Genomic DNA, 24,975 nt, shown 5'->3' on the forward strand with positions numbered 1-24,975 from the left:
CCTGAACAAGCTAATCAAGGTCTGAATGGTTTCTAGGAAGCTACAGGCAGGTGAGTTTTAATTAGGGTTGGAGCTGAACTCTGCAGGGCTGCGGCTCTCCAGGACCGGAGTTCGGCACCGCTGCTATATACTATAATATCAATAATTTAATTACATTTTAGTCTATCAAGATCTCTAATTCTATTACAATTATTTAATCTTCACAAAGCATTTAAATCATTTTAAAACATTACCAAATTATAAAACAAATATAAATTCAATGGAAAACAAAGTACAGAAAAGTAAAGAAAAAGTTTTCAGAAAAAAAAACTGTAATGTTTAAAGATAGGCTGGAAATAAAGATGGAGGAAGATAGGACAGTTACTCACTTTGCAGGCTGGGCAGGTTTGCGTCCTCTGGTTTGGTCTTCAGCAGATGAGGCAGACGTGTGTACCTGTAGCCAAAGCCACAACCCTGTTGACAGGAGGAATACAATATAAGACCACATACAGACTGCAAAGCCATGTGAGTGACAACCACATTTAAATTCATGCATTTTTAACCATAACAGCATGAACTAGTTGCTCAGTTTGATCAGAAATAAATTAGTAAACTCATTTGTTTTCTCGCGCTTTTGACAATGTTTTTTTTTAGCTGTGTATGATATTTGTTGTTACTATTATTATTTATATTTTACTATTATTATTTTTCATTTGTTTTTATATTATTTTTTCTCTTATCTTTCTCTATACAGCACTTTGGTCCCAGTCGTGGGGTTGAAAGTGCTTTATAAATAAAGTTTGAGATGAGTTGAGAAATAAATTAGTAGTAGAACGCAATTGTCACTCACATTAAATAACCCAAGATTAAAAATGAGGGGTTAGCAATAAAAAGTGTGAACATAGGAAGTTTAAACTAGGAAGAAAAGTGGTAAACGTATTTAGCTGCATTTTGTGTGTGTGTGGCCTAAAAGAACTGTGGAAACAAATCAGTCTTTTTTGACCAATGATCGGTGAAATACTAACGTTAGTCAGCTCATGGAGAAGATAAAAAGAAAGGAGTGAGTGGAAAGTGTGGGGAGGGGATTGTGTAAGACAGTATAAGAAATGCAGCTTACCCTCCAAAGACGAACCAGGATCCAGTTGGTTTGAGCCCAAGGTCTCTGTTCATATGGAGCCAGTAAGTTCCTCATCATAGCCATCCGCCTGGGAGATATTACATGATAAATAATTATACAAATAAAAGAAAAACAAAAACAGAAACCATGCACTAAGACAAATAAAATATCGAACCAAAGAAATAAGACATTATATATGAAAATTACGTTGTCTGATGCACATTGCAGACAAAAACAGTAGGATATTTATAAAAAATGACAAGCTCCATTCTAATTGGCTGATTTTATCAAATTTTCACAAACCAGGTTGCACAGGTGTTTCATAATTGGGCATAATTTATGAGTTACCAAACTGCTATAATGAATGTTTCAAAACAAACAAACAACAAAAAACTAAACTAAGCAAACAAAACCATCAAAAACACAAAACCATGAACAGCAAACCAAACCAAAACTTAGCAAAACTAAACCATCAAAAACATAAAACAAAAGCCATCAAAAATAAAACAAAAGTAAATCATAAAAACAATACAACAAAACCATCAAAAACAAAACTATGCAAAACTTAAAGGTGGGGTAAGTGATTTCTGGTAGCCAATGTTGATATTTCAAATCACCAAACCAAACACACCCCTACCCCAATAGGGTCTCGCCCCTATTTTGATAGCTCCAGCGATTTTGATAGCTCCCAGGCAACGATTAGTTCTCTGAAACAAAGTGAAACCAATGTTATACCTTGTATACAGCGGACGCAAGCGGCGCGACAAAGTACTACAGAACTCATTATAATCAGTGATGCTGTCTACACTGGATGCGGTGCGGCGCAACATGACAAATCTCCGACAGAAAACTGCTGCTGCATTCTATTAATGATGTATTGACACAAATTTCAAATGATTTTCAATGGTCGCTTTGTCGCGTCCAGCGTAGACAGACTTTAGCTGTTGCGGCACGGCATCCGGTGTAGACACGGTGTTACTCATCTATCGAGAAGAAACAAAGCAACCCCGGCATCCGATCGCAGGCCTTCCGCTCCTAGAGTTCTCTCCAGTGCAGGAAAGCTGATCCGATATTTACACGGGTCCTACTTCTTGCCTTAAGCCTTCTTTTGTTCTTTTTTTATCCACCATCTCTATCTTTCTGTCGCTCGGCTCGGCTAAAATGTCCAACCTGTGCAATGAGCGCGGGTAAACTGAGGACTTGAATGAAGGGCTATCTGGCGAAACGCAAGTTTATTTGATAACAAATAAATCTCAATGGATTATGTATAGGTGGATTATGGTTTCTGCGTTAATGACAACTCGTTTATTTTCCTACTTTATATCTTTAAGACTTAAATCCTGGTATGCACATCACTGCCTGTTACTGTATTTGGGTGCTTAGTTGCAAAACTTAATTGTAAACTTTTCAGATCATGATTATGATGTTTTAACTGACTGAAGTTATGATTACTGACTTTATATATTTGAATGTGTATTTTCATCCTGGGCCGGGACGATAGACTTGATATCACTACGTCATTGCGAATGACGTCATTACGTTAGGGCGTAACAGAACCGATGAACAGTTTTTTTGAACTGGTTCATTGAAACTAACTGTCTGAAAGAACCGGAAAAGAACCGGACTTCCCATCACTACTCCGCATCATGAGTAGACACGCCCCTTACAGCTGATTGGCTACAAGTTTGTTTTGGTACTCGGCCCGACTCAGTTTTCTAAAGTGTTTTTGAAAAAATGCATACCCCACCTTTAACCATCAATAACAAAACAAAATAATTCATACAATAATAAATACAAATCTTAACTATCAAAAACATAACATAAATCAACCGGTTCGCTTACAATGTATTTGCAAAGCACTGCAAATGTGCATAAAGTTTGTTTCTGGTCTAAGGTGAGATGAAAACAAGTAATGCAGTAACAAAAAGCATTAATTAATCACTGCATTTTGATGCAAACTCAGGCTTAAGCACTTACTGATCTTCTGGGATCTTCTCGACGGCACGCAGGGATTGTGGGTAACACACGTAACTGGCTAAAGCCTGCATCAGTGAGTCTTTGATATCTGTGGATGAAAATAAAGTAGAAAAGAAAACATTGTACAATGCTTTTAATGATTCAATTAATTCTTGATAAATAAAATCCCCACTCCGCATGTCCTGGTTTACTCTGAAATATGTTAAGCAAATAAAGCAGGCTGCAAATGGCAATTCACATTGTCTTTAAAAAGGTCTTCTTTTTTGCATTTGCATGCATGCATGATTGTTGTATTTATTAGTGCTCATTTACAATTTGTTTTCTATGAAACAAGAAGCTTCAATGATATTCTAACACCTCAGTCTCAGTCTTTGTTAAGAAAGAAGTCCTTGATCAAAACAAAATAGTGAAGAAAAACACTAGAATTGCCAACAAAAGAAGAGCTATTCAGATATAAAAAGCTAGTTGAAATGTAAAACTAATCCATATTAAAAACAGGCTGTGCAACAACCGCTGTTAAAATTGATGTATTCGGTAACAGAGCCTACTGAAAACAAGATAAATATGCAAAAAAAATCTAAATACATCAGTGCGAACATAATGAAAAGGCTGCTTATGAAATGAAATTTAAACAAATGGGTCGTGTCTAATAACATCTGTTCATCTGCAGAGCACATCGCTCATGATTCAGGAGTCGAGAGTATTTCATAGCCCTAACCTTAAACAGGATTAAGAAAATGCTGCGGCTACAACTCATCACGTAAATTACTTTGTGTTGCCTGAGAGCAGAGAGAATAAGCTTTTAATTATACCTTTACGTGAGAAATGAAGTGAAGTGATTAACGGTACAAGCCAACGGCTATATTAGGTTAAAGAATTCCCATTAAAACGGCCAACGAATTGATTATTGTACGGATTTTTGGGCTGCTTGCTTTTATCTTGCCTTTTCCTGCAGTTAATGGGAACAGAATATTGACTGGATGGATGGATGGATGGATGGATGGATGGATGGATGGATGGATGGATGGATGGATGGATGGATGGATGGATGGATGGACTGACAGATGGATGGATGGATGGAAAAAATAAACAGACTGTCAACTGTCAGATGGATGAATGGATGGATGGACAAACAGATGGAAAAATAGACTGTTGAAAGGACAGACGGAAGGATGGACAAACTAATAGACCGCCGGACAGACAGATGGACAGGATTTATAGGATGAATTTATAGGTTTATATTTACGAATTTGTCAAAGCAAATGAAGAGTTATAGTGGTCTTACCGGTGCCAACGATGCGCAGATCAGCGAAGTGTTTGGCAAGAATGGCTGCGAGCTGAGTGAGTGTTTCCTCATAACCTGAGAGGGACAAACATCACACAACAGCATGAGTCTGACACAAACTACTGCTCTAGAAAGATTAAGGTTCACAAACACTAGAAGCTGCTGTGACCAGTAATAATTGAGAGAGACCTGGAAGTTCTTCCATGCAGTTGGAGGGGCTGAAGTAGTTTTTGAGGGCACTGTAGCTGTTCATGGCCACGTTGAGGTAGAATTCGGGCATGAATGCGAACAGGGAGCCTGTGCTGTCCGAATGCTCGATGGTACGGAGACACACCCTGAGGAGCCAGTACACGTCCAGCATCTTCTCCTGCATTCATACACATTATGAAAATAAAGCAGGATATACCCATGCTTCTTCCATCTGAACTTTTGCTGAGATCCAGAAATTGCAAACAACGCCTTGAAATGCACTTCGTATTTTAGTTTTGCACAACTAAAGCTCCATCTCTCTGAACCTTAGGAAAAAACCTTTTGCTTCTGTATCTTTAGGGACTTTTATTTCCAAATTACCTCCGTTATGACCGACTAATCTCTTTGCCTGTAAAGCATGTCTATTATAAGTTGCTGAATACTAAATAGTCATTAACAATTTCTGAATAATAATTAATTATATTTCAGTATTTGTTTTTCCAGAAAAACAAATAAATATGACCCCTTTAAGCTGATTATTTATTATTTGTCATATTTCTGCAATATTTAAAAATTTGTACAAATAAATAAATACCTAAAACTGATTAACTGATATTGTTTTAATTATTGTTTTACATTTCGTTATATTTCTTATATTTCTAAATAAATATCACCTCTTTAAAAAATGATAATGATAAATTATCAAAATGATAATGACTTTTATCATTATTTTATATTTCTGGAAAAAAGCTATTTGTTCAGTCTAGTCAACGACTCAATCAATAAACAAATAAATATGTATAAATAAACACTATTATTTTATATTTATACAAATTCTGTAGCTTACTACATAAATAAATAAACATACATACATAATTATTGTTTTATATGTCTGCCATTTTTGCAGCTTTGTAAATAAAATAAATATCATATGATCCTTTTAAAATAGATTCATTTTATTGATTTATATTAATGCAATTTTGCAGCTTAATAAAAGAGCAAATGGTTACCATGCAACCCCCTTTAAGTTGATTTTAAAGATGCAGAAAATTCTGTGATGAATGCATTGACATTTACAGCAAGTTTACATACTACTTCCTGTTCCTAAATGCCCTTTTGAAAAGCCATTTAAAGGCTGAATTTAAAGGGATAGTTCACCCAAAAATTAAAATGACCCCCTGATTTACTCACCCTCAAGCCATCCTAAGTGTATATGACTTTCTTCTTTCAGAGGAATATAATCAGAGTTGTATTAAAATATGTCCTGGCTCTTCCAAGCTTTATAATGGCAGTGAATGGGTGTTGAGATTTTGAAGAGCAAAAAAAGTGTGCCTATCCATCATAAAAAGTGCTCCACATGGCTCTGGGGGGTGAATAAAGGCCTCCTGAAGCGAGGCGACGCGTTGCATTTGTATAAGTAAAATATCCATATTTAAAACTTTATAAACTGTATCTCTTTATAAATCTTGAGCTTCCGCTGACGAGAGAGCAGCGTTCAAGCAGATGACGTAGGACGCAGGCGTAGCATAAGATCTGGTGAGAATATGCTAGTTTCACAAGAACCATATTTTGTTTACAGCAAAGAAAACCAGTCTCCTCTTGGCTTATATCGAAATCCTCTGACATTTTTCTATACAAATCCTCATTTTGCATTTCTGATTCATGACCGGTGTTTTGTTTTGCTCTCTCCTTTGCACTTCTGCGTTCGTCACTTCTCACCGGAGCTTACGCTGCGCCTACGTCATCCGCCGGAATGAACGCACGTACGACAGTTAGCGGAAGCTAGAGATTACGGTTAATAAAGTTACACAAATGCATCAATTCGCTTCAGAAGGCCTTTGTTAACCCCTAGGAGCCGTGTGGAGCACTTTTTGTGATGTATTGGCGCAGTTTATTGGACTTCTACAGGACTATTGAAAATCACCTATTCACAGCCATTACAAAGATTGGAATAGCCAGGACATTTTTTTATATAACTCCGATTGTATCTGAAAGAACAAAGTCATATAGGATGGCTTGAAGGTGAGTTAATCATGGAGTAAATGCCATTTTTGGGTGAACTATCCCTTTAAATGTCTGGAGTTTAATGGGCACATCGCAAATGCAAAGCACACTGGGCTCTTCAAAGTAGAATTAGATCACTTGCCCTAGATAGAAAAATTACACTGCTTAAAATTAGTGAGACAGTTGGTTCACCCAATGTTTCTGGCCAGTGCCGTCAGCAGTACCTTTGAGTAGATGGTGGCGTTGATCCAGGCCAACCTACGACTCAGGTGGTTCAGCTTTTCAGCAAACACTTTTTGGCTCTTCTGCAACTCTTCTAAAATATCTAGCCTCTGACGAAAACAAATAAATCATATAAATACTAACTAAATAGAGAGCCTAATTTATACAGAAAAGTGGCATGTTTGTGCTTAAAAGAATAAGAATGACTTATGATAATAATGAATTTAAATAGAACTTAACACTTTGATATGTTGGTCTTACTCTGCTCGGGCATCGGGCGATCTTCTCTTCCGTGTCCTTTAGGGCGACAGCGTACTCGTGAACATCATCCGATACAACCACCATCTGCAGAAAACATGCAAACAGAAATACAAAGACAGCATCAGACTCTGCTTCACTGTGAGCATGTACAGAAAATTGCTCCTGTTCTCATATGGCAACATAATCGCTAGCCATCCTGCTGGAGTTCAAACTAGCCACCAATTTTGGCCTTGTCATATGAGCAGAGACAAGGTTTCAGTGGGCAATACTGAAGAGAGCACAAGCTCTCCTGATAGAGCCGAACAGGTCACTTTACCACCAGAAACAGACAAAATGATGTTATGCAATCAAGTATATGCAACCATATATGCAAATACTTTGCCCCATTTCAGTCTTAATCATTATTGTGGCTGTAATAAACTCCAATACTCAAGGGGGCGATAGAGCTTCCTTCACATGTTGACTTCAGATGTTAATTTGCCTCATTTTTCAACAAGATTTTCTTCAAACCCTATGTAGCTGACAACAGTTGACCTAAAACAGAAAACTGACATCAGAAGTAGTTGTTGTCTGTCGATGCTCATTAGCGCCCCTTGTGGCAATCGCAAGAATGCAAATAGATGTATTGTATTGTTTTTTTTTAATTGAGCTTGTGTTGCTAGAAGCATTTGCATTTATATTTCATAGGAGTTTTAGGAGTTTGTATACATTATTGTAGTTTTTATTAATATTTTGAATTAGTTTTTTAAATATATTTTAAGTATTTATTTTTAATTTAGTTTAATTTAGTAATATTATGTGCTTTAGTCATTTTTCTTATTTTTTTTAACAGTTCTCTTCCCCTTTGATTTATTTGTAAATAGTGCTGTCAAAATTAATGCATGCGGTTTTCAGTTTTTCAACACGTTAAAAATATTTTACGCAATTAACGCAGGGGCGGAGCTAGTGTTGGCCACCCCACTCACAACTGCTGCTTCTATCTCTTTTTTCTCAACAAGAATTGCATTTATTTAGACACAGAACGTCTTTACGATCACATCAAATGGGAGACTTTTTAGACGCGCACTCCAACTTCGCCTCAGCATCCTGCGCTAGTCAAACAAACACGGAATAGCTACAGGTAACGAGGAGCTTCAGTAGAACAACAGTGAATTGCAGTCAGATGAGATGTTGTCAGGCCATATGTCAGTAAAAACAAATGTTCTTTATACTGTGCTCGTAGCACGTGCTTTTCAATTGCATGCACAAACGCAGCGGCATGCTGTATATTATTTCATTAAAGTGCTAAATCTATATCTATTTATATCATCATTTAAGTCAAGAAGTTACCAAAAAAGGCAATTAACGCTACCTTAAAACTGTGCATGTATGCAAGTATGTTATGAGTTACATTTAAGAACATGTCTCTGAAATACAGTGTTTTTCAGAAACTATCCTGGAGCAGCCCAGCACTGTCTCCCTCATCTAACACACCCGATTCAGCTCGTCAGCTCATTAACAAACTTTAAGACCTGAAGTGGGTCAGAAAAGGTAAAGAGTAGTGGGAAAATATAATGTGTGTCAGATCCGCATCATGTTCAGCAGTGGCAGCTCTTAAAGCAGCCAAAATAACCTGATAACCAGCTGCTGTGATGTCTGTTCAAAGAACAAAAGAAAATAAAAAGAGAAAATCAATAACTTTTGTAGCATTAAGGATTCATCTATATTTAATTTAGAATTTAATGTTTGATAACTTTATTCAATTTCTGTATATTTCCTACTTGCTGATGGGCACAGGTAGCTAAATATTTTATATTTATTTTGATGGGTTTATAGGAAGATTGTTTTAAGTTCACTTAAATGAGAAGTTGTTGTTTTTAAAGTCTAATAAATGTTCAAATTGATAGCTCTCATTTATACTGTAATACTGAATGGCTATAATCAATGGTTAAATATTAGGGAAAAAAAATCTTAGAGATATCAGTAGTATTGGTATCCGTGATACTCGCCTTCAGTCATAAAACAAATGCCATTAAACAAATATTGAAAATATACTGTCTTTATGTTGTTTCTACATTAATTTGAAGATTAAATGCGAAATTATTGCAATTTAAAAGTATATTTGAAAACTTTAGAGTTAGGTGGGATTAATTTCAGTTTTTTTATTTAATCGATTGACCGCACTACTTTTAAGTTTTAGTTTTAGCAATTTAAATTTAACGATTGAAGTGAGACCCTTGAGCAAGTCACCGAACCCCCAACTGCTCCGGGTGTGTGTTCACAGTGTGTGTGTTTTTTCACTGCTCACTGCTGTGTGCGTGCACTTGGATGGGTTAAATGCAGAGCACAAATTATGAGTATGGGACACCATACTTGGCCACACGTCACGCAACTCACTTACTCAATTACTAGATTTTTAATAGTTCTAGTTTCACTGGTTCATTTAGTCTCACAGTGCCAGATTTGTGACAATCAGCATGAAGTCTGGTCCATTTTGTAGCTTGTTCTAGTCAAGAACTGCCCATTTTGACAATAAAATGACGTATGACTGATACACAAATCAAATAATAACAGTTAAAAGTATTAATCTTACGTTATTGTGCTTAAATATCCCATTTACTGGCTAATATCAGTCTGAATTCTTAAATGAATTCTTGACTAAAGATGTACACAAACTTTATCAAATCCAGCATCTAGATCTTCTTTCGTAAACCGGATTTTGTTGCTCAGAAAACTGACAAAAGTCAGTTCGTGCTAAACAATAGCGCTCCTTGTGGCAATGAGCAACACACATTTGTGTTGTGGTGAATTGAGCTTAAAGATTTTAAGTTCACAGACTTGCGTAGAGTATGTTTCGGGCTTTGGATGAAAGCTGCCAGCTTTGAGAAAAAAAAAATTGCAGTATGCAGCTCATTTCCATTTGAGAAACCGCTTTAGGCAGTTCCCAAAATACGAGGCTCAGATTATATATTGAGCTTATGGCCATGCAGTTCTCTCAAACTCTGAGGAAATAAAAAATGCATTACTTGATGACATGATGAGGTGTTGTGGTGACACTTCATGCTGTGGCTGAATTATTCGGCATATCAGTAATAAAGACAAGACTCCTGATGCCACTGTGCCAAGCCAATTAACAAAGCCATTATCAAGTCTATGTAAGTCAAATTAGTTTTGCTTGACAGGCTACCGCATAAATCTCATTAGGATCCAACAGTGTAGGAGAGAAATCACAGCATGAACTGAGCCACTTTCAAATCCCTTCCAAAGCCACAGTACGTCACCAAAGGATCACTTCACTATCAACAACTACTTCCTCTTACCATGCCATCCCTGTCAATTTTAATTAAATTTGACTTGGATGGCACTTTTCACAAATGGAAATTGTTCTAAAGCAGAAACAAAGAAAAGCGTCTTCACAAACCCCCTTGGTGCAGTGATTCACATCAGCAGTGGCATTGAAAAACTCCCTGGAGGAAGACACCTTGGGATTAATTACTTCAGGAAACTGAAGTGCAAACCAAGGCAGAATTTTCTTCTTGCTGGTGCAGCCTAGCGTTTAAAGATTTTGGCAGGTGACCAAAAGGTTGCAGGTTCAAATCCCACAAGGGGTGAGAATGATACTCAACCCTTGATAATGACCATGTAAATCACTTTGGAAAAACATTCGCTAAATGACTAATTAACAGGGTCCAGAATGAACACTCGGACAAGGACCACATGACAATAAATCTTGGCTTTGACGAAGAAATAAAATGTTGTTACTCACCACTTGACTGGTAACATTTTTAGGAACTGAAACATTATACATTATTAAATCATAAAAGTAACCGTCAGACCCTCAATGCACGTGGTGTGTATGATTAAAATCATATATGTGTGAATAAAAGCATATTAAAAATGCAACCATCTGTTAAAGAAAACAATGTGTTACAATTAACTTGTGGAAATTAGGTAAAAAATTTACCTCCAGAACATCCAAATTCTCCAGAACTGCATACGGCAATATATAGGTATAATTTACGTTTCATTAATTAGAAATGTATATTTTTTTATTTTTATGCTTTGTTTAGATTTTTATACTTTCCCCCCCTATTTTTTCCTGTATTATTTGTTTTGTTTTTAAGCTTTGTTCTGTTTTTTTGTTTGTTTTGTTTTTTATTTTATTTTTTATTTTTATGATTTGTTATTTTTTATGACTTTATTTTATTTTTTATTTATGACTATTATGTTTTCTTAGTTTTTTATGCTTCGTTCTATTTCATTTAGTTTTTTTATGCCTTGATTTTTTTTTCTTTGTTCCGTTTTGTTTTGCTTGTTATGCTTTGTTCTGTTTTAGTTTTTATGCCTCAAGTTTTTATGTTCTGTTCCTTTTTTATTATTTTATTTTATTTTTGTGTGTGTGTGTGTGTTTTGATTTTTTTTTAGCAACTGATTATTTTGATATGCTTAACTAAAATACTCATTACAGCATAATAATCTTTTAGAAGTCTGTTTATAAAGATTTATTATGGATGATTATTTGAGTCTGGCATTAAGACACCGAAGCAAAAATATGAGGAACAATTAAAAATATATATATATTGCAAAAAAAAAAAAGCTAAATGATCCTGCTGTCATATGGACAATATTTAGAAAAGCAAAGAAATATGGCCAGTAGAAAACATTTATGACTGATAAATTCACCCACCATCCCCAGGTCTTAGACTGTTACATTGAGCTTGAGCTGGAATGCTACTGTTTTTCTTTTTCAATGACACTGTTATCCTTTTCTCTAATAGATTATTCTCATCATGCTGGATGTTGTTATACCGTTAATATAGAGCCAAGGCGATGCACCGTTTCCATAGTTACGAAACACATTCTTTTGATGAATGACAGCTTGTTTTGATAAATTATTCACAGCTCACAATCTGAAAGTCAGTTCTCAGCCATTTCAATAATGCATTTGATTGACTCATCACAATCATTTTCTAAAACAAAAGTGCCAGTAGGATTAATTAAAACTTTGTAAAGCAAAAGACTCCAGATGACGATGTTTAAGAAAAAGTTCACCTAAAAATGAAAAACTGTGTCATCATTTCTAGAACTCTCAACGGAGAGATTGAGACAATACAATAAAAAGAGCTGTCAAGCTCCAAAAAATATTTTAAAAGCACCATAAGAGCAGTCTATATGACTCATGACACCATATTCCATGTCTTCTCAAGCTATACTACTGGTTTATGTGAAAAAAATTACTACTGGTTTGAAAATACTTTGTCATTTTTCCATAGGAAATCCTTCCCTCTGCAATAACACTCAAATACCATTGTGTATAATACATGGCTACTTCTGAATGGCCATCAATGGAGAAAGATGTTCTTCTGGACCAGTCAAAGCTTGATCAGAACAAGAGGAAATGATGACAGGACTTTCATTTTTGGGTGAACTAAAAAAAAAGACTAGATATGTATAGGAATTTCGCATAGGGAGGCAGAGAAAAAGCGAGAATCTCTTTACTACAGAGAGCAATCACTCTCCCTGATTGAAATCAAGCGTAAGGACACACACGGGAAGACAAAGTTTGATGTACAGAACTCTGCAGAGCAAAGCACTTTACGAAGAGCATGAATTATATAGAGTTCACGACCGTTGAGTGTGGCACAGTTTTTCGGTTGGTCTCTTTTCTCCTCGCTGTTGAGAGAGTGAACATTAAAACAGCTGCTGGCAGGACAGAGTCCATGTTTTACCCAGCAGTGACTCACTGTTGAAAGCAACGACGCGTCAACAAAAAGCGTTTATCAGTGCGCTTGGAGCTGGCACACAAGATCCTCTCTAAATCAAAGAGGAGTTTTTCAGCTAAATCCATGCAAGTGAACTTGAAGGACCTCAAGAGCAAAATGAAGAATGACAACCAAAGTTTTTTGTTGTTGTTGTTGCTCACAGAGAAATAGCCAGGATATATTTAACTTTCAAATAAAAAGAAAAAAAAAGACTGCGTACGCGCACTGGCTAATCTAGCCTGAAAAATAAGCTTTTTATAACGTTATCTGAGCAAAAGTAACAACATTTATGCCACAGTTGTTGTCAGATGTCTTTGGTGATTTCAAATATGAAATTTAATCGTAAGCTTAGTGAACAGTTTTTAGAGAATTTGATGTTTCCCCATTCTAAGAGATAGGAGTTGCACTTGCATGCCCGAGAGACGTTTCAAAGATGGCCGCCGAGTGACATTACTTGTCTTAAAAGGACTTTGGCTGAATACAGCGCGCTGATTCGCTAAAATGGACTTATCGGCTTCTGTTCAAAAACAACAAGGGTGCTTGTCGGCTTCTGCAGTAAAACATGAACTCGCGATGCCTTGAAAGTGGACAAAACCGGCTTTTTTGACAAAATGTGTTTAGGGTTCAGATTGCGCTATATGTGGAGAATAATGCAAATTTTTTTTAAGTGGCGTTTATCGATTTTTGCAAATAAACTTCATATACAGGTGCATCTCAATAAATTAGAATGTCGTGGAAAAGCTAAAACATTTAAAAGGGGTCATATGATGCGATTTAAATTTTTCCTTTCTCTTTGAAGTGTTACAAGCTGTGTCCTGTGGCCACAGATCTGCTGAAGTCTTTCAGAGAAAGGGCCTCCACACTTCCTACTCATTTCTGACAGCTGTAACCCTCCAAAATTTTAGTTGTAATCTTCTTTCCTGCTACATTGGTTACTGTTCTCTAATTTTGATCACCATGTTTAGCACAAAATAAAGTGTTTTGTTGAAATGCCTTGGTTATCCTGTTATCAAAACATGCTAGTATATTAGTGGTATAACATCACTCACAGCTAATATTCCTTCAAATTTTGAGCGATGAAGGGTAACAATATTTCACACAAAAGTCAAGTATTTATAGATTGTTCTCTATATATCTACAGTACACACACACACACACATACACAAAATTAGTGGAAACTATCATTACAAGTTAACCTAAGATGCCTTAATTTATTTATTTAATTGTGTGTGTGTGTGTATATATATATATATATATAGTATAAATTAACTTTGTTTCATTTTGAACAACGGGTTATTTTTAAATATTTGTCTGATAACTAATATACGCTAATTAATTATGCTTATATATTTGCTTCTTGACACTGTATTAATAAACTAGAGCAAAAAAAATGTTATATACATTTGGAAAATGAGATGTGATTGATGTGTGACGCTCACAAACCTGTTTGAATGACACAAAGGCAAAAGTGCTACGACAGGCATCATCAGATGTCAATAACAGAGCTCGGCCCCTCAGGCAGTGAGCAGGTCTCTCAGAGCCGTACCTTGCCAAGCTGCTGATGAACGCTCAGATTGTACATCATCACAACCCCATCCAGAATCTCCAGCAGGGACTTCTCTGTGATTGGCTGGTCCGGCTCTTCTAACGGTCGCCCCAGCAACAGCCCATCGTTACCATGGCTTCCCTCGACTGGAGATGGCAGAGGGGAGAAGGGGAAAAAGAAAAGAGGTTAAAAACACGTCATATTCCCCTGGAGTTCAGTGATAGATTTATTATTTTTCTTTTTTGAGATGCTCATCACTAAGCTAATTGGTTTCCACCTCATTTTCTGTGAAGCTGTGGCTTGATATTGTCGTGCACTGCACAAATGCTTTTTTTGAATCAGTATTTAAGTCATGTTGTCCAGTAAAAAATATCTAAACATCTTTCAAACAACATATGTTTGCTTACGATATTAAGAAATATTACTGGAGGAATGTGTTTATATTCTCTGAATATATCTGGAATTACATAAATTTTTCTTACCTCATTGGCAAATAGTTTTTTTAAGCATAAACCTCATGAAAATATATTAGATTTATGATTAAAACAAGAAAAAACACTGCCAATGGGGGAGAAAGTACTGAGATCGATAAACGCTTCCACAGTAAAAAGCGAGCACATGCACATGGTTGCCAGATTGCAAAAATTAGCAAAACACTGAGCAGAAAATTTATTCTTTTAACAGAGAAGCTCTGATTTGCGGGTTTGAACTCTTGATATCTAGCAACCACACACATGAACGCTCACGTAGTAGAGGCGTGTACAGTAGTCCACAATAATATTTTTTCTCATTTTTTTATGAAAATAAAATGATTTTTATATTTATTATTTTTTTTATTTATACATTTTAGTCTCGTCTTTTATCGTCAACGATATATGTTGATATAGTCACAGTTATCGTTTATGGACCTTATATTCGTCTCGTCATTGACACGTTTTTAGTCATGGAAAAAAGCTTGTCACCGAACATTTTTCGTCATAGTTTCGTCAAAGCAACAGAACGCGATTATTTCTTTTCTATACCCACTGTATAGTCTCTGAAAAGTCTTAAGAACTAAATTTTGCTTCAAGTAAAATAATTCAAATTTGTTTTCAGAAAACAATTTATAAAATACTTAGATATTACAAGTATTGGGCATCTGCAAAAAAAAAAAGCGACTTAATAAATGATCAGGCATTTAAATTCTTTGAAAACAAATCTTAGTGTATGTACACGAGAAGTAAAACATTATTTTAAATACTGTTTTCATAGAACATATTTTCAAGTTATTTTTGTTCCAACTGATTGGCATTTTCCCCATTGATTAACAAAATATGTCCATTTTGTTAGATTTATGCTTAAAACAAGAAAAATAATAAATAAATAAATAAATAGCCACTTGGTTAAGGAAAAAAGTCAATATCAATTTTCTCAATTTTGCTTCAAAGAGCATTATTTCCATTTGTTTTCAGAGAAAATGGATATTTAGATATTTTATATATTTTCAGGTGTTGGGAATCTGCTAAATTATAAATTTAGAAAATGATAAATATTATAAATTATTAAAATAAATATTTTTTATGTATTATTATTATTGCCGTTGTTGTTGATGTATAAAAATAAGTTAGTTAATAAATAAAATAAGTTAATTGCTGGACTCACTGTCTTCCTCGGTCCTCTGCTCCACGGCGAGGGTCCGGACTTTGACCTTCTCCGGCGGGGCGAGGGGTCGTCGAGGGGTCATTAGGCTGACGGCGGCGGTGCTCAGGAAGCGGTTGGCTCTGCCCAGTGTCGGGGAACTCAACCAGCTGGGACGGGCCAAAGCGCCACCCATGGCCACAGCGCCAGACGGTCTCTGCAGCGCCCAAACACACAACATCATTCATCTTCAGCATGTAGACTCACAGCTGCATGACTTTCAGCATAACGTCCTCAGCACGAGAACTAGACCAGCTCCACAAAACAAAGTGCTCTACACCAGACGTCCCTAATGAGACTGAGCTAAAGCCAAAATTAAGGTCACTTATAATGGAAGCAAACGGGGCCAGTTTTTGTAGAATTTAAAAGAAATGTGAAGCTTGTAATTTCATAAAATCACTCAAGAAGAGGGTTACTTCAGGGTTTTAGGCATTATGTTGTCAGGGCAACAAAGTAAAACTGTAAAAAAAAAAATTTACACAAAAAAAAGGTTAATTAGCCATTTTTTCCCACATTAAAATCATATTGAGAATCAACAAAAAAAACAAATAATAAGCCATTTAAATATTACAGTATTATAAAAAATGCAACATGAAAATTTTATATTAATAAAATAATAAAATGCATTTAATAAAATAAGATACATAAAAAAACATTTTAAAAATCATTAAGTATTATCACTAATTAAACTATTAATTAAAAATCACTATTATTATTTCTATCTAAAAAAAATAGCAAATGACATGCATGTATATATATATATATATATATGTGTGTATATATATTAGTTTATATATATAGTGCATATATTGTCTATTATTATTTTCATTATAACTCAATATATGTTAATATTAATACTTATTAATTATTATTTAATTATTTACTTAATTTACATTTATATAGAATTTATTGAATGCTCACTATTTTGAACACATTTTACAAAAATAAAAATGTACTCTATTTGATAACATATTACATACATATACATGTATAGTACTATAAAAAATTTACATTCAAAGTAATATTTACCATTAGTAATATTTTAAAATTATATAGAATATATATATATATATATAAGAATCAGAATTAAGAAATGTAATTATTATTATTATTATTATAACATTATGATCTATTTTATTATATAAAATTATAAAAGCATAATAAACACACACACACACACACATATATATATATATATACATATATATATGCGCACACACACACACACACACACACACACAGTATATCAACTTGTATTAAACCCAGAATAATCTTTTTAAAGGGGTCATATGTTGCTAAAAAGAACATTATTTTGTGTATTTAGTGTAATGAAATGTGTTTATGCAGTTTAAGGTTAAAAAAACACATTATTTTCCACATACTGTACATTATTGTTTCTCCTCTATGCCCCATTATTTACAACAAGCCCTAATCTACACTGCCCAAAAAACTTTTAAATAAAAAAAAATATATAAAATATAAAAACTCTTTAAATATAAAAAAAAAGTATTTACAGTCAGAACAGCCGACATTGTAGTCTACTCTCCCAGGATCAGGAAACAGTCCTCCATAAAATGTGCTGCACACATCTGAATATTTGAGTTGAAGTGTTCTGGAACAGTGTTGTAAATACAACTTAACCACTGATTTCTAGTCGTGTCCATTTTTGGAAGGCCAAACAAAGTAGTTTTGCATGCTTTTTAACATGCTTTTATAGTCGCCTTTCCCACAATTACATATAAAAATGACTTTAGATATTCACGTAAGTTGTGAAACTGATTCTTGGCAGTCATTAATGTACCTGGGCAGCTCCAGTTTCCTCATCTTCATCCAAATCATCCATGGATGAGGCCTGGATCTCCGCCGGGTCTATGATGATGTTGGCTTTTGCAGCCAGGTCATCTAAAACATAATAAAACAGTCAAATTATCAAGTTCAATATGCAAAACAACAACATAGTAAGTCATTTAGCCACTAGAAAGTGTAGAAGCTGGATTTGTTTTATAAAATAAACCAAAAAGAGGATTTCAGGAGTGGATCATGTGGCTCAGATTTCAACACTCGATAAGTCATCTCAGAGGACGACAAGCTCACAAGCTTTTATGAACACTTCCGTCTATTATTTATTAATGCACATTTGTCTTCTTCTGGACAGCAGAGCAATAAAAAAAATCTTGGCTTGAACTCATCAGAGGGCTTATAACAACTGCTTTAGGAGAGATATGGGCTCCACTTCACTCCAAAGGTCTACATTTTCAAGGCTACCCAAGGCCGGCTGTCCAATAGAAGCGTAAATGTGAGAAAAATGGGGCAGTAAAAGCAGTTTGGGAGTAATTCACAGGAAGAACAGAATGAGAGAGAAAAGAGTAAATCTCAGCCTTGAAGTTCAGCGAGTGAAGGAGTGAGGTGTTGTACAGTATATACACATTGATCTATTTTTATTGTAAGGTGCAAGCTAAGCACAGAAGTGACCCTTCGGCCAGCCCTACTAGTGAGTCTAAAGAGGATCTGTGTGCTTGGGTAGTTTAAACACATTATTAGGGGAAAAAATATAACACAAAACTGCACCAAAAGGGGTCACTTATAATAGTGACCCAATTTATCCAAGAGAGAATATAGGTGGGAATTTTTTTTTTTTTTTTTTTTTTTTTTTTTTTTTTATAAATTCAGTAATTACTTTCCAATAAAACATTAACTGAATGTTAATGTTTTATTGGAACAACAACATAGATTTAAGCACATTTTACAAAAAATAAATAAATAAATCACATTTATTTTTATAAATCAAAATTGTTATGTTACATAATATAAAATGTTATATTAAATATTTATACTAAAATAATTGTATTATTTATTATACATTTAATTTATTTAATAAATTATAATCTAAATTTATTTAAAATAATTTGAATAATTTATAAATTATAAATTATTGAATGTTCACCAAAAATAAATAAATAAATCATATTTCGATTATATAAAAAAGATAAAAAGTATTTAATTATGACACGTTTAAGAGTAATGATTTATAATAATTACATTTAAAATAATTAATCATTTGTCATTTATTTTATAATTTATTGAATGTTCACCACTGAGCAATTTTACAAAATAAATCAAATGTATTATTTAAATTGTATATATATATATATATATATATATATATATATATAGATAGATAGATAGATAGATAGATAAAATGTATAACGGTATATTACATGTCTATAAGTAATTTAATTGTTAATAATAAAATATGTTATTATTATTATTATTATTATTTCTACCCACATTTAAAATAATTTAGAAAAAATTACTTTTATTTTAATTTATTGGATGTTTACCACTTTGAGCACATTTTACTAAAAAAAGTAATTTATTTTATATTACACGGAATGAAATAAATTTAATTTAACTTTAATATAAATTATAATTGCATTTCAATTCATTTTATAAACTGTATTTTGTAGTATATCATCACTTAAAATTAAAAATCAATTTGATTAATTTTGTATTTAATATATAATTTATTTTTATGAGTTTTATATGTATATTAATGTCATTTTAATATAATTAATGACATTTGTGACCCTGGACCACAAAACCAGTCATAAGGGTCAATTTTTTTAAATTGAGATTTATAAGAATAAATAAGCTTTCCATTGATGTATGGTTTGTTATGATAGGACAATATTTGGTTGAGATACATCTACTGGAAAATCTGGAATCTGAGGGTGCAAAAAAAAAAAATTTCAAAATATTGAGAAAATTCCCTTTAAAGTTGTCCAAATGAAGTTGTTAGCAATACATATTACTAATCAAAAATTAAGTTTTAATATATTTACGGTAGGAAATTTAAGAAACATGATCTTTACTTAATATCCTAATGATTTTTGGCATAAAAGAAAAATCGATAATCTTGACCCATACAATGTATTGTTGGCTATTACTACAAATAAACCCCAGCGACTTAATACTGGTTTTGTGCTCCAGGGTCACATTTTAGTAATGCTATGTAATATAAATGATAATTACATTTAAAATAATACTTCATAATTTATTTTACATCTTCATACATACAGTTTCCTTAGCATAGGATAAACTGAGCTACAGCAAATAAGGTGAACATGATTATGCATTTATCGAAATCACTATACAATCTGATAAGTAAATCTAATAATTTATAGTACGACGTCTCAAATGGAATCATAATTTAAGACCAAACAGATGATGAAGTCTGACAGAGTGGATGACCCGAGAGATATGGTTTCATTAATTTGGTGTCAGACTGATATAGCGTCTTCATTACACCTGTATAACCTCTGGCCGTCTGTCAACTGACGCTGATAAATCTCACAAACATCAAAAGTGTCTATAAATCTGACAGATATTGCAGCGCCAAAACTGGGATGAAAAAGTACACTTGCCAGTCACAGACGATGTAAATTAGAGTCACTTGAGCAGTTAGTCACGATTCTCCGTAAGCAACCTGGCAAGTATGCCAAAATCAGTCGGTGAAGGAAACAAACTGGCTCAGGTTCAAGTACGGCTGCCACTTGCATGCTACGGGTAAAAATATCAGGATTTGCCACGTAATGACCTTGATGAAGCTATTAGAGGAAGTCAGTATGAAGAAAGAGCACGACGGTGTAACCTCAAATTGATGCTGGTTAGTGAAGGCTGGGGTTAAAAGTTCAAAGAGCTTTAGTGTAGTTCAATAGAAATCTGCTGGAGAAATGTTATATTGGCTGATGGGATTATTTATTATTAATATTATTATTATTATTATGATCACCATTATAAAACTGACAGAGATTACTTTTAAACTTGACCTAAATCAATACTGCGCAATCATTAAACAGCCAAGAGATGATATTAATGAAAGCAAATGTCGATGATAAAAGTAAAGGTGTTCTGGGTTTATGCTACTTTTGGTCCACTTACAAGTAACTATAATAGTCTTTCAGTGTTTACACGACACAGTTTCAACTAAAAACGGAAAACGTTTTATGCGTTTTGGCCGTTCATTTACACGACAACAGCATTTTGGGGGCCTGAAAACACAAACCTTCAAAAACGGGTTTCAAAGTACAAGTATTTGAAAACTATACCGTTATTGCCTCCGTGTAAACTACAAAAATACAAATTTGTGAAAATGGTGACGTCATGCGTATGTGTATTACATGTTCAGTCTATAGGTTTGTGCACAGGCACAGTGTTTCTTTACTAAATAACATCGCCATCTACTGGCCTGGCATGAATAATACAGTGTTTTTAGCCGTTTTCGTGGATCTGTGTGAACGGGGATTATTTTGACAACATTGTCGTCTCTATGCGAAACTTTTCAAAAATGCAAAGGAAAAACTTTCCCGGTTTTAGTACATCCCTGTCATGTAAACTAAGCCTGGGGTTTGACACCAGTTTCACGATTCAATACGATTTTGAATCACAAGCTTGTGATTTGATTAGATTCAATTCCGATTCGATATCAATTATTTTGGATATACATCAGGTACAGTATAGCAAATTTTCTCAAGGAAAAAAAAATCTCCCAACTAATGCTGTAAAATATACATACTGTAAGAGTCAGTTGGTCCTACATTACTATAATATTGAAGGTTAAAATTAACTGATTTGTATACAAACACTTAAATTACACTCAATTAAGTTTTCATAATAACAACTTTACAATTACATAATTATAATTCTACTCCAATTCGTTTTTGGAAATATAAACATCTGAATGGTGGCTATCATGAAAACTTGACGGATTTATTCAAACATAAATTAAATATTGAAGAACAGTCAAAATTATAATCAATATGTTATCTGGTGCATATATTTAGCAAAATGCTCCACTCTAGAGACTACTGAGTTCACGGTCACCGAATATGTTTTTTTCTGAGGTAAATGTGACGTTACGTGACACATTGTTTACAAGCTGCTATATAGACATCTTTCCGCGGTTGAAACACTGATTGAGCAAACATGAGACAGGATATGAATTTCGGAAATTTGCATTCTTTATTTTAACCTTCGGATGTTCATTCATGTTTATTTCGAGCTGTAACTGGTTAAAGCAGAGGAGACGATCAGTTCATGCTGCCGCTTCTGCGATCTGTCACGCCATATTAAACCGGACCGGATTCAAGAATCGATATCGTTTCGTAAAAATGAGAATCGATTAAAATCGTGAAATCAATATTTTTTAGCAAGCACTAGTGTAAACGTACCCTAAAGCCAAAAGTATACTTCAGTTTTTACATGTACACAAGGGTCAGCATACTGTGCGTGTGACACAAATGTTATCAACAGAATAGTATGCGTGTACTGTACTTGCACCACCCGTCATGTATACTTTAATAGCAGAACAAATGGAGTACACTTTGAAAGGCTATGTGTTCGACTGTAAGCATACGCTAGTGTACACGTACAAAAAACTAAGTATACTTTGGGTTTTCATGAGTTTCAAAGTCTATATACACACACACACAATACAATCTAGCTAAACGTAGGCTATATAAATAAACTACACCACAGTCGTTACCATAAAGTTTTCAATAACTCTTTCAGTTCTTATTTAAAATCTACAAATTGTAAAGTTTGAGTTCGAATAGTTTGTAAGAGCACCATTTTAAACACAATGAGGCTGTGAAAGCGACTAGTGAGTAGATGAGTTTATCTGTTCAGTGTGACGACGCTTAGTCCCAGACATCCTCTGTAGTCCCATTTAGACACTTGTTAGCGACCGCCTTTTTCAAGAATTTATTTCAAGAAAAGCTTAAATAAAAATCACTAGTGGGCTTTTACTGGTGTATTTTATATCGTAGAATAAAACATGAAAATATCTTAAGCTTGTGTTCACCACAGACATTATTTCATGTAATTTAACCAAAAGCCCATTCACTGATTTTGGGACATTGCAACCACAAGTTCAAAGCTTGTTTCTGTGTTTAAGGACTCATTTATGCAGCACTCTATAGTGAGAACAACTGACAAGGCATAAATAATAAAACATTGCTTTAAAAATACTGTGCTGGGGGGGCGCACAAGATGGCGGCTTGGAAGCGGTAGCCCTCAGCAGCTGCTAAACGTAAATCAATATTGTCAAGATAAAGTCCAGATGACAAGGTTAAATTTTTGTACACAAATTCAAAATAAATTGATCAAAACCGACAGCCGACGACCGTCACTGTAAAAAAAACACGGATACAATGAGTGCGTCCCATTCTTCACTCATCCTTCCCTTGTTTCCTCAAAGCCAGAGGGAGGAGGAGACGTTCCTGCAGAATCAGCAGGGAAACCATACAGGAACAGGAACAATGTAATTACCAGCTTTTAATCAAAGAAGGTCAGAGAACAGGAACACCGGTGGAAGATGTGTGTTTAGGAGACAAAAGCAATGGAGAGACGGAGTAAGAATGAATGAAATTCAAACTTTGGTACAGCAGAGCTGTGACACACGACAAGACATGTCTCGCCTCTCCCTGTTAATGGAAACAAGCGTATACAAACACAACTGTCGAAAGATGCCTTTTATTTTAATCACAATGGGTGAACAGTACTAGGCTGATTCATAATTTACGTACCATCCATTTTGTACAGTACACCAGATTACGTGTGCCTCAAATCATAATTCATCGAAAATAGTATGCCAAAGGTCAGAAGATTTCTTTTACTATTTTGACACTTTTATTGATAACTATAATATGGGGAAACTGGATTATGAAATTATGCAAATATGACTCAGATTCATATTATGTTTTCATGGTGTACAAGCAGCAAGGCCACTTCTCGAGTTTCTTGAGGCATTTACAATGTGGAAAGTTAATGAACCACATACTACCATATATAGTGTTGAGGTGAAACTAACTCAAATTAGCAATGCTCCACACTTAGTGATTAGTTCACCAAAAAAATTAATTAGTTGAACATTTACTCACCCTGAGGCCATCCAAGATGAGTTTGTTTCTTCATCAGATTTGGAGAAATGTAGCATTGCATCACTTGCTCAGCAATGGATGATATGCAGTGAATGGGTGCCGTCAGAATGAGGGTCCAAACAGCTGATAAAAACATCACAATCCACAAGTAATCCACACCACTCCATCAGTTAACATCATGTAATATGAAAAGCTGCGTGTTTGTCAGAAACAAATCCATCAAGGTGTTTTGACTTTAAACTTTAAACAGTCACTTCTGGCCAGGAGTCGATAATCCATAACTACTCTTCCTCCAGTGAAAGTCCATCTCCTGTTGTCCTCTCACATCAAAATACACAGACATATTTGTTCAGAGCTGTTGTGGACTGTTTTCACTTGTTCTTGACCTGCGCAGATTTCTCTCCTGATTCAGACCAAGGTTTTTTTTCGTAAACGAAAACTAAAACTAAGACTAAAACGATTGATGAAAAAACCATTTCGTAAACTGAAATAAAATAAAAACGTCAAAATAATTGAAAAAAACTCAAACGAAACTAAACTAACAACAGTTATTGAAAAACTAACTGAAATAAAATAATAATTATCAAAAATAAATAATCGTTTTCGTAATCATTACGTTCTCACCCCTTGGCAGAAATATACGAGCTGTATGGAGGTTTAGGGAAATAGCCTACCTGTAATGGCGCATCACACACATGGGGTTATCTGACGGAGAGACGCAAAGCAGTTTAAAGCCTGCACGGGTCCTGTTTGGTAAACGTGCACCAGCAGTACTTAACAGAACACCTGACCCATTATCTGACAGCAGCACTAATTTAATTCTGTACCAGACCAGAACGGCACTCACATTAAGTCTATCATGAAACACAAGCAATCAAACCAACATTAGGCATTCCAAGCTGGTGCTTTGAAGAAAAACAGACATGCAGCGCAATATGATAATTAACAGAAAAAAAACACACGTCATTTCTGTAAACACAAAACTTTTGTCTAGCATCTTCTGATCATTCTGCCAGGCTTTTGAACAAATGTGCATT

The 24,975-nt window shown here is 34.5% G+C and overlaps 1 protein-coding gene across 1 annotated transcript in view; it reads right to left on the reverse strand.

Annotated features, from left to right (window-relative positions):
* The window catches only part of LOC107551355 (E3 ubiquitin-protein ligase RNF123-like), a gene marked incomplete at its 3' end in the record, with an annotated part of 62,624 nt that overhangs the window by 2,254 nt on the left and 35,395 nt on the right, over window positions 1-24,975 (reverse strand). Inside the window, exons 21-30 of the mRNA XM_016232933.1 lie at window positions 17,800-17,900; window positions 15,963-16,155; window positions 14,322-14,467; window positions 7,035-7,118; window positions 6,776-6,883; window positions 4,548-4,725; window positions 4,359-4,433; window positions 3,074-3,161; window positions 1,097-1,184; window positions 369-453 (exon numbers count right to left, since the gene is read on the reverse strand). Of these exons, the coding sequence (XP_016088419.1) occupies window positions 369-453; window positions 1,097-1,184; window positions 3,074-3,161; window positions 4,359-4,433; window positions 4,548-4,725; window positions 6,776-6,883; window positions 7,035-7,118; window positions 14,322-14,467; window positions 15,963-16,155; window positions 17,800-17,900 (1,146 nt within the window). The remainder of the gene's footprint in view (window positions 1-368; window positions 454-1,096; window positions 1,185-3,073; window positions 3,162-4,358; window positions 4,434-4,547; window positions 4,726-6,775; window positions 6,884-7,034; window positions 7,119-14,321; window positions 14,468-15,962; window positions 16,156-17,799; window positions 17,901-24,975) is intronic.

Source organism: Sinocyclocheilus grahami, unplaced genomic scaffold (assembly GCF_001515645.1).
Source record: "Sinocyclocheilus grahami isolate Dianchi unplaced genomic scaffold, SAMN03320097.WGS_v1.1 scaffold422.1, whole genome shotgun sequence".
Lineage (NCBI taxonomy): Eukaryota > Metazoa > Chordata > Actinopteri > Cypriniformes > Cyprinidae > Sinocyclocheilus > Sinocyclocheilus grahami.